We start from the raw sequence: 9,804 nt of genomic DNA, 5'->3' as shown, positions 1-9,804 counted from the left end.
CTTAAAGTTTCAACTAGTACCTTAAAACTAACCCTCCCTTCCCTCCGCTCACCTCTCGGGCCTTTGAGTTTGGAAAGCGTGAGATAGTGTTTACGTCTGTCCCAGTTAAGCGCCAGGCGCAGGGAGATCACTCTCAACTATATTAAGAGACCCGGGAAAGTTAGTGACTTCCGCCGAGGTTTTCCCTGCTTAAACTTCCTAAATCAGGGTCTGTTGGGGGGCCCTTCCCTGAGCCCCGATTATAGAACTGGGTTTGCGGTGGGGCTGGAAACACGTCTGGTCGGCTTTCCCTCTTCCATCCCTGTCTCTCTTCCTCAGCTCTTACACTCAGGAACCGGATGGCGGGACACTTGGATGGGGACTAGCGTCTTGTCACATAGGCGACTACAGCCAAGGCTGTCCCCAGAAGCGAGTGTGGAAGAGCCCGCGTGTATAGGAGAGCGCCACTCAACCGAGTGGGACCTCTTTCAGCGTCGGGTCACTCCAGCCAGCATCTTCACCATCTGCTCCTGTCACCAGCCGGTGGCCTCGCCTCCCTGAACCCGCCCCTTGAGTTCTGAAGCCAATAGTAACCCCAGACTGCTCTACCCCCCTTCGCGAACCCTTTCCACACCCCCACGTTCCGAGAGACGATTGGCTGTTTCGACTTGGGTGAAGCTCCGGCATTTGCATGCTGCTCGCGGTTCCTGGTAGGTAGCGCAGCCCGTCACTCGGAAGGCCGGGACCGCCCACTCCACCTCAGTGCGGGGCTCTCTTCCTGCGCAGTTCTCAGCCGCAGCCTCAGCGGGCAAGCGCCGGGGCTGCTCTCAATCTCCTGGTTGCGGGGAGGCAGCCCCGGCGAGCTGCCGTGCGCCCCGTCCAGGGGAACTAGGTGCGGGGTACAGCGTAACTGACAGCGCGTCTGCCCACAGTTCCTGCCGCCCGGACTTCGCTTTCCAGCCCCGGCTTCTCGTGGGCATCATGTCAAGAGCCGTCGCCGCTGCAACCGCCGCCGCCACCCGGGAAAGAGCCGCAGCCTCGGCAGCCGCGCGCGCACGAGGGCAATAAACCGAATCACTCCGGGCTCAAAGTGGCAGGGGACCGTCGCGGTGCTCTCTGTTCCGGCGGGACTCGTGCCATGTGCTGAGCCATGCCCCTGGCCGTGCCCGCGGGCCGCGTATGGGGCAGCGCCTGAGCGGCGGCCGGTCCTGCCTCGATGTCCCGGGCCGGTTCCTGCCGCAGCCGCCGCCGCCCCCGCCGCCGGTGAGGAGGAAGCTCGCGCTGCTCTTCGCCATGCTTTGCATCTGGCTGTACATGTTCTTGTACTCGTGCGCCGGCTCTTGTACCGCCGCTCCCGGCCTGCTGCTCCTGGGCTCGGGGTCCCGCGCCACTCACGCTCAGCCAGCTCTGGTCACAGCTCCGAATGAGACATCTCCTAAGATGCCCTTCCGGGCACCTCCGGCCAACTTACTGGCTGCAGGCAAGGATAAGACAGTAGGCGCCGGGAGCCAGGAGGAGCAGAGTCCAGAGGCGCCGGACTCCCCCAGTCCCATCTCCAGCTTCTTCAGCGGCGCTGGGAGCAAGCAGCTGCCGCAGGCCATCATCATCGGCGTGAAGAAGGGCGGCACGCGGGCGCTGCTGGAGTTTCTGCGCGTGCACCCCGACGTGCGCGCCGTGGGCGCCGAGCCCCACTTTTTCGACCGCAGCTACCACAAGGGTCTTGCCTGGTACCGGTGAGTTTCCTCTCCAGGGGCTGCTGCTCCGGCCGCGATCCTCCACAGGCCGTTGCGCGTCAGGTGGGGAGGGAAGCAGGGGTACAACTTCGGTCAACCTAGGGCGGGCGGGGACCAAAGTGCGACAGCATTTTGCGGGTGGACAGTTGCGGAGAATTCAGATGTTCTGGGGTAGGCTGAGACAGCCACCTAGAGAAACTTGTAGGTTGGCACCGTTGACTGGTACGCTGCGCCCTAGAACCATTTAGGCGACCTCGCCACAAAGACACCCGGCAGCTACTGTGACAGCGCCAGAGGAACGGGTTACTTTTTGGCTGTGGCCACATCCTATTCGAATAACTTGGCGTGGCTAGGATTTTGTTGTCTCTCTTGCAGCCGGGGACGCGGGGAGGAGTGTTGTGCGCCTCTGGGTCACAGCCTACAACGAGCACCAACTGCTAGAGTCGCTTCTGCTGCCCAGATGGGGAGAGGGGCGCAGGCTAAGGCGCAGCGCCAAGGCTTTTTCGAGTCTGCTAACTTTTTGTTACAATTCTCCTTGTTGCCGGAACCCGAAAGGGGTCTGACCCGCTTGGCTGGCGAGCGGCTTGGGCTCGGGAGGGTAACGGGGAGGCTGCGCGACTTTGCTGGCTGCGGCGCGCCGGGCGTGGAGCTGTGCTGGTCCCTGTCGGGCAAAGGCGCGCACTGCAGCCGGCAGCCTCTTCGAAGGCTTCTGGGCGCCCGAGGCGCTGCCGGCCTGCTGCCGCCTCGCCTCCCGGGCCTCTGTGCTGGGAGGGCCTCGACAAGGACGTGTATTTCCGCGGACCCCGAGCTCAAAAAATATCTCTGGACCATTGATTGAGAAATGAGGGTTGTTTCGAGGTCGTGGCTTCCGGCTGTGAGCCTAGTTCTAAAGGGACCGAGGCTCCCGGGTCACATTCACGACCTCTGCCCACTGCATCCCGGGCTGCTGGTCTGGTATGAGCTGCTGGAGGGGGGTCACACCCCAGTTTCCGGAAACGCAGCCGGGTCCTCAGCCCCTTAGGTCATCACCCAGCACTCGCGTTTCCCCCAATTTTCTCCCCCAGACCCAATTACTTTCTAAGAGGGTCACGACTTCCGAAAACAAGGAGAAACACGAACCGAACCCCGCTCTCTGCCTCGACCGTACTTTCTAGGACACGGATGGCGTGGCAAATAAAGGGGCCTGACCCTGAGGATTAAAGCAGCTCCTTTCCCAGCCTCTCTCTCCCCCTCCTCTTTGTTCTTTATGTCTTTCTTTCTTTCTTTCTTTCTTTTTTTTTTAATTGTGAAGAGTTGACCAAGTCTGGAGGTTTAAGCCAGCAGTGACGGTCTCCCTTCTCACAGTTCCCAGGGCACTGCGGGCTAAGAATGGAGACTCGGGTGCAACACTCGGATTCCGGTCCGGTGGGTCCTGGTGCTCTCATCCGGGCACTGGGAATAACGTGGATTCTGGGTGGGCCGGGAAGGGCGAATACTTGGGTGCAGCCAGGAGCTGCACGGGGAGCTACCACGGGGGCCTTCGCTAACTGTAGGCTGTTACCATCGATGTGTTGTTGATGCCGTTTACTTCTTTCCCACCACTCGTCCTATACACACCCTCCTGGGATAAGTTTCGAGGACCGGGTGGCAAGCTAATCGTTAGAATCATTTCTGGCGGAGCCGAGCCCGAGGCAGCCTGAGGCTTTTTTGATCAGACCCACTCCGGGCTGGGTCCGTAGCAAGTGGCAAGCAAGTCACTGAGCCCTTGAAGGTTTTAGAGGCACCTGGGGCAGGTGGTGGAAATCCCCGCTGGAAGATTCACGCGGAGGCGGAGGCAGAGGTGGCTGCCTCCACCTGCCACCGCCCTTGGGGCTCTGGAGGCTCTCCTTTCTCTTGGGCGGCGGTGGAGAGCACAGCCGAATAGCGTGGCGGGGACCAGCGACCCGAAGCCGCGCCGCCAGTAGCCGTACAGGCCACCCGGGCTCCAACAGGCTGCGGGGAGCCAGGGTCTTTTTTCTTCTGAAGCCACCGGGAGGCACAGGCCTCGCGGAGGTGACCTGGTGATCTAGCTGCAGTAGCGCAAGCGTCCCCTCCACGCGACCTTCCCTGGCTGTCCCACCAGTGACCAGTGTGCCAGCAGAGTTACTGAATATTTTATTAAAGAAAAAAATAGTGCTGTTTATTTAAAACTTGTAAATCATTTTAGACTATTCTGAGTGCCTGGAGAAATGTAAGGACTTCACGATTAATTTGAAAGCAACCCTGAAACTCTAAATCCAACAGGCTCAGGAGACGCCGACCCAGGACCCCGAGCGTTACACCTATCTCCTCCCGGCTGGAGTCCACCGGGCTCTCCGAGCTGTGGTCCAAACCAGGCCTGCAGGGTCCCTACTGCTCTGTCCCGGGGTAGGCCGTCCCGCTGGAGAACAGCGTAAATAATGATTAACCAGAGAGCTGCAAGGCACAATCGTGGTTAAAACAAGTCCTCAACGCCGAAGTGTGAGCAAGGGGAGGCGCTTTTAAAGCCTTTGAGACAAAATGGGAGGGGGTGTGGAATGGATGGTTGAGTTCTGGGGTTAGCAGGCAATCGGTTGTAGAATGAGGGTCGTGGCTGTGTCTGAGCGAGTTGTTAATGAGTTTAATGGATTAATATGCAGACCTGCCAGGGGCCCATGGCCTGGTGCATTTTCCTGGATGCCAGAGAATTTGTAGTCCTTACAGATCCCTACCAATGCACCATCAGCCAACGGGTGGCCCAGACTCCTGGGAGGCCAGAGCCTGCCTTGGTGGCAACTTGGAGCTGACCCGGCCGCTGCCACCACCCAGACTTCGGGAGTCTTTACAGCGCCCAAGTTTGCAAAAGTCAAAGCTAATGCGAGCTAGTTCCAGTCTGCTTGAGGCCCAGTTTGTACAGAATTCAGAGCTGACTTTCCCGTTCATACCCAGGGTTCTCTAATCACTTTCCAAACTTAGTGCCTGTTGGTGATATCTGAGGGGCTCATGGGGCTGTGGTTTCTGAGAGGTTTGGGGCTAGGGGACTTGGAACTTACAACCTTCTGATGGAGCAAGCCGCCATCCGGCTTGGCATGAAAATGTAAACTGGTGGCGAGGCATTGATGAAGCAGTTTTTAGAAAACATTTCTTCTTGATCCAGTTCAAGTTTTTGTAAATTTCCAAGAATTTGATGACCAGAGTTTAGGAGTTAAGTTAATCAAACGTTATATGATCGTCATTTGCTCCACAGAAGTGGGACTTTTTTCACAGGATCAGGTCCCCTTTCAATTTCGGTTGTACAAAATAAACTGGGGGGGGGGGGTCGATGATCTCTCTCTCTCTCTCTCTCTCTCTCTCTCTCTCTCTCTGGGTGTGTGTGTGTGTGTGTGTGTTTAAACAATATTGTAGTTAAACTGTATTAAACGTTTGTTGCAGGCACTGTTTCAAGTGTTATGGTTAGCTGGTTTAATCCTCATTACCATCCTGTGAAGTGGATACTTTTGACAGATGAGGAAACACAGCACGAACAGAGAGGTTAATCTACTTGCTCAAAGTCTCACAGCTAGAAAGTGACAAGAGTTCTTATTCCAACAGGACATCCTTCTGTGCCAGGCTCCCTGACTTTAGTGACCAAAATGTGCTGTTCCTCATGTGTAATTCTTCAAAGCGATGTCTGCTCTAACAGTGTTTGAAGGTTTCCTGCCCACCTCCGGTGGCCCCGTGTAGAGTGCCCACTTTGTCATTTATCTTAAAAACCTTTGTAATGCCGGGACAATTGACTGGGAATCGTCTTGCACTGGTTTCTAACTAGATGAGGATAATCAGACCTTTCTGTCACTTTTATTTCTCTGCACAGGATGGCTAGAATCAAAGGAGTCATTAAAATGACAAAAATATCCCTCAAGTATAGTGGCTGAAAAAACAGCCAGTGTCTCATGAAGGAAGTGGTTTATTCAATGGCATTTGCCCCCTTCAGGCTGGGAGGCCCAGGTTAAGTGACATGTTCCTAAGCTCTTTGGAATTAATTTGTTCATTTAAAACGATAGAATGATCCCAAGTCAAGAAGGACACAGTGATTACTCCATGCTCATTAATCAGAAGGCAGCTATAGCTAGAACTCCGAGGTTTTCCTAGAGATACTAAAATCCAGTAATAAATGTCTCCCGGTGACAGCTGAAAACAGTAATTTCCTTTATATTTTTAGCTGATCTCCTACCTCCACAAACCTAGTCTGTTTCTAAAAACTTGGTGGCCAGTCCTGTTTCTGACTTCCCTGGAGCTCTGATCTCATTGGGGATAGTCTGTTTCTAAATAACTGTGCTTCCTAGGTTCTTCAGTTTAAGCCAAACACACGGCTCACTTCCAGGCTGCTGGGAGAAGGTCAGCCATCCACATTGAGATGCACCAATTTGAAATACAAATCATGATGTTAGAATGCTGTCAAGATTTACCAGCAGGACTGTGTAGCATGTGTTGAGCTCTGTTTTTAATTAGGCCCCTAAATTACACCATAAAATGGTTGATTAATCTTTTACAAGTTGGGGGGCAAATATAACATAAATTAACCTAATCATAAGTGTTTTCCCAGATGCTGAGTTAATAAAATTGTCAATATTTAATAGTGGCCTATTAGTTTTAGATAAATAAAATGCCAAAATGTATGAATTAAATTGCATTTATTATCTTCCAAGTGGTAGGTTATTATCCAGCCAGTCTGCGAAGATTAGTTTGGAGTCCTTGTCTTAGGAGACATTCTTAAAAGATAGGCTGCTACAGTAAATAGAAATTAAATGCCAACTACACTAGATTGTGCTTTTAAAAAAGGAATCTACTTATTTAAAAAAGCAGTAGTTTACTGTCCACTAATAGTGTTGAGATGTGTTCTCCAGTCAATAGTCTCCCATTTGCCACTGCGAAGTGATCGTACACATCTCTTGTTTCTCTGATTTGTTTTTGTTTGTTTTATGTTTTGAAGATCAGCACTTCACAAATTCTCATTCTAAACAGGCATGCTCCAGTTTGAGCCCTTCAGTTTGAAACAGATTTAACATAAGGTTTTCTTTTTCTACAAAATGACTATTCAAATCACTAAAACTATTTACAATTGAAAGTTCACTAGGAATAAAAAAAAAAAAAATAAAGCAAAACAAACACCACTGGCAGCTCTCTGAGATTAGAGGCGGTGTGTTTACCAAGCGTCAGACCTGAAGCTCAGGACCAAGACAGCTTGCCCAACTACTCTGAGTCATTTGGGGGTTCTGTGTTCTCACTCTATGAACATGGAAGTTAAACTGAGCGACAGAAGCACAAAATGCCCACCCCACAGGCACAGCACAACACCTTCTGTTGCTATAAAGAGGGCTTCAACCGAACTTTACCCCTCATGTAAACAAGACTATTTCAGAGAGGAAGAAAAACTTGAGGGCTGGGCTGGTGAGAGAGGCTGGATTCCCCTACCACCGCCACCCCAAGCACATGGCATAGTGCCAAGGGTAATGAGAGCCTATCCTGCCTTCTTCAAGTGACAAGAAAGAAGAGATGGGTTACCAGTGTCATTGAAGACCAGAAAAGGTTTTTTATATGTAAATCGTTACCTTGTTGACCATCTTATTCCTTGTCAAAACTATCCAACCTCAAAATGGCTGTTTCTGCATGTCTGACTAGTTCTTTCTCTTGTCCAGAGATGGGGGAGGTTAGCTATGAGGAGCAATAATTATTCTTAGTAACTTGATAGTAAATTCCGTTATAGCCAAGAGGCTAAGTGTTACAACACCCCTGCAGCTTTCTTGAAACCCCACAGCAAAGTTTTGAGGAGGAGGAGTGGCTCTCTCTATTTAAAATTCTTTCATGTCTGGACTTCACACACTCTGCTGTCGTTTGACAAATATTAAAAAAAAAATAGCTTACATTACTGACTCACTCAAAAACTTACTTCACTGTGACATGTAAGAAACATGGATAGATGAAGCTGTACTGCTCTGTCTTTGCTCCCACAACATTATGATGTTCTGTAGAACAGCAGGGAGAATCGAGTTAACAATAGTACATTATAGAACAAAATAGGAGACCGTCTATGTACCCACCACGAAGGGATGATAAAAGCGTAAGGTGATGGTTATGCAAATGACCCCAAGACTATACAGAAATTAAGACATCACATTCAACCTCAAGACTACATACAGTTTTAGTAAAAAACCAAATGTAAAATTTAGTGTATAGTCGTGTGAATAAACGTGATTGGTATGTAGTCATGTAAGTAAACCTTTATAAAGAGGAGTTCGATTTTCTCAATAGTTAAAAGGATATGCAGTGTGATACAACGAGATATTTTCCTTGTAAGCCTGGCAGATGTGAACCTTGAGTCCCCCTGTTTATGTCAGGCCTCTGGCACTTCAGCTCAGCCAGACTGCTTTGAATCGCCTTGGAGGAGACCGTGACCATTCCATGTGTGCTCATCCGCGACTTGGTGGGGCGCAGGATACAGAATTTCTGGGTTCCAGGATTTGCCTCAAAGCACCCTGCAACCTTATATTAGGCCAGGAAAAAAAAAGAGTTTCAAGGCGGTTTCTGGGCATTGAGATTAGGGGTAGCCAGTGAAAAGTGAAAAATACACTGGGAGGAGCCGAAAGGAGCCGCTTGCCACGCCCTCTCCTGATATAAGGGAGGAGTCTCCCCCCTTTCCAGGCCTGGTGACATTAGTGTGCAATGGGGCCCACGCCTGCTGGCCTCTGCCACGCGTGCGCTTCTGGCGGGTCCTCACCTGTGGGGCTGAGCTGCCTCGGCCCGCGCTGATTGGTCGGAGGGACTGCCCGGAGACCAATGGCGTCGGACCAGTACGGAGCTCCGCCCACGGGCTTTCTCCGAGCGATTCTCTCGGCACGTCTGACCAACTCTAGCCTCTTGTTAGCTTCGCTTCTCTGTATCCCGCAGCGTTAGACTCTTCTACGCTGCGGGGCCGCCCTTCAGGACACCGGCCTTCAAGCGTTCAATGGAAACTAACTTCATTTTGACCTAGGGAGAAGGAATGAGTTGTTTTCTCCTGGTGGCGCTGAAAAAAAAAAACCCAAGATTTATTCCGTTCTTCCTGCACTAAAGTGCACTCTCAGAAAAGCTGACAGAATTAGAGACGCTGATCCCCTCCGGATCCCTCCCAGGGCCTTCTGGAAACTGGTCCTCATTCAGTCCGGCTCCTTACTCTTGGCTGGCTGTTTGGCTAGTCCCTGGAGCCCTCCCATATGATTGTTCCAGGCATTTAGCATATGCCAGCTCCATCAGTTAACACAGATACACAAAGAAGAAACATCCTGTTTCCACCCACGAGCTTCTCAGAAGCCCCAAATGGGTGGGTGGGTGTGTGCTGGAGGGAGTGGAGCAAAGCTTACTTCTGAAGCCGGTTCCAGCTAAGTCACCCAGGCTGATCTTTGCCTTCGGGGTCCTTCCGGCAACTAAGTAGGTTGGATTAGAGATGTGTGTCACCAGGTTTCAATGAATAATGCACTCTTATAAATTGTATTTATGCCCCTCCCCCATCTGATCTGACAAGAGTGTACTTATTGAGTGAGCACTTGCCGTAAAAAAGATAGATTTCATTTTCTGGACCAAATGTGATGCACAGAGATTTGCCTTGTACCCTCATTTGTACATGCCATTCTCCCAAGACCCACTCTCCAGCAAGGGATGATTTCATACAGTGGATGAACCTGTGCATACAGGTCTTCACTCAGGCCTTGGTTCAAATCACAATGCTGGAATAAGGGCCTATGCCACCAGCCCAGATTTTTATAGAAGTTTGGCAGCCTGTAAACATTGCTGCCAGTGTTGAGGATGTGGTTTGCAAACAGCAGTTCAGATATGGCGCTACCTTGGCAAAGAGTCCTGCTGGGTAGCCCCTCTCAGCTGTACTGGACATGGTAGACAGTGTTGTTCATCTTTGCCTCTATCCCTTGTCATCCCACAAATAGCCTGTTTCCCTCATTTGTAACCTGGCATAGGACAAAGCAACACATCCTGTTCTATGTCAAATATTATGCCCTTCATGGTTCAATTTCCACAGCCTAGTTCCTCACAGATATTCTGAAAGAGGTTGATCCTCCCAGGCAGACACTCTGAAGGAGGTTGT

At 51.3% G+C, this 9,804-nt stretch overlaps 1 protein-coding gene across 1 annotated transcript in view; it reads left to right on the top strand.

The window, feature by feature from the left end:
• Positions 1 to 784: 784 nt before the first annotated feature.
• LOC114633356 (heparan sulfate glucosamine 3-O-sulfotransferase 3B1) overlaps positions 785 to 9,804 on the top strand; it is a 40,109-nt gene continuing 31,089 nt past the window's right edge. Inside the window, exon 1 of the mRNA XM_028781940.1 lies at positions 785 to 1,712. Within this exon, the coding sequence (XP_028637773.1) occupies positions 1,159 to 1,712 (554 nt within the window). The 5' untranslated portion in view covers positions 785 to 1,158. The remainder of the gene's footprint in view (positions 1,713 to 9,804) is intronic.

The sequence above is a fragment of the Grammomys surdaster genome, unplaced genomic scaffold, assembly GCF_004785775.1.
Source record: "Grammomys surdaster isolate TR1022 unplaced genomic scaffold, NIH_TR_1.0 581, whole genome shotgun sequence".
Classification (NCBI taxonomy): Eukaryota; Metazoa; Chordata; class Mammalia; order Rodentia; family Muridae; genus Grammomys; species Grammomys surdaster.
The sequence above is the reverse complement of the archived record's forward strand: the minus strand, read 5'-3'. Positions and strand labels throughout refer to the sequence as shown.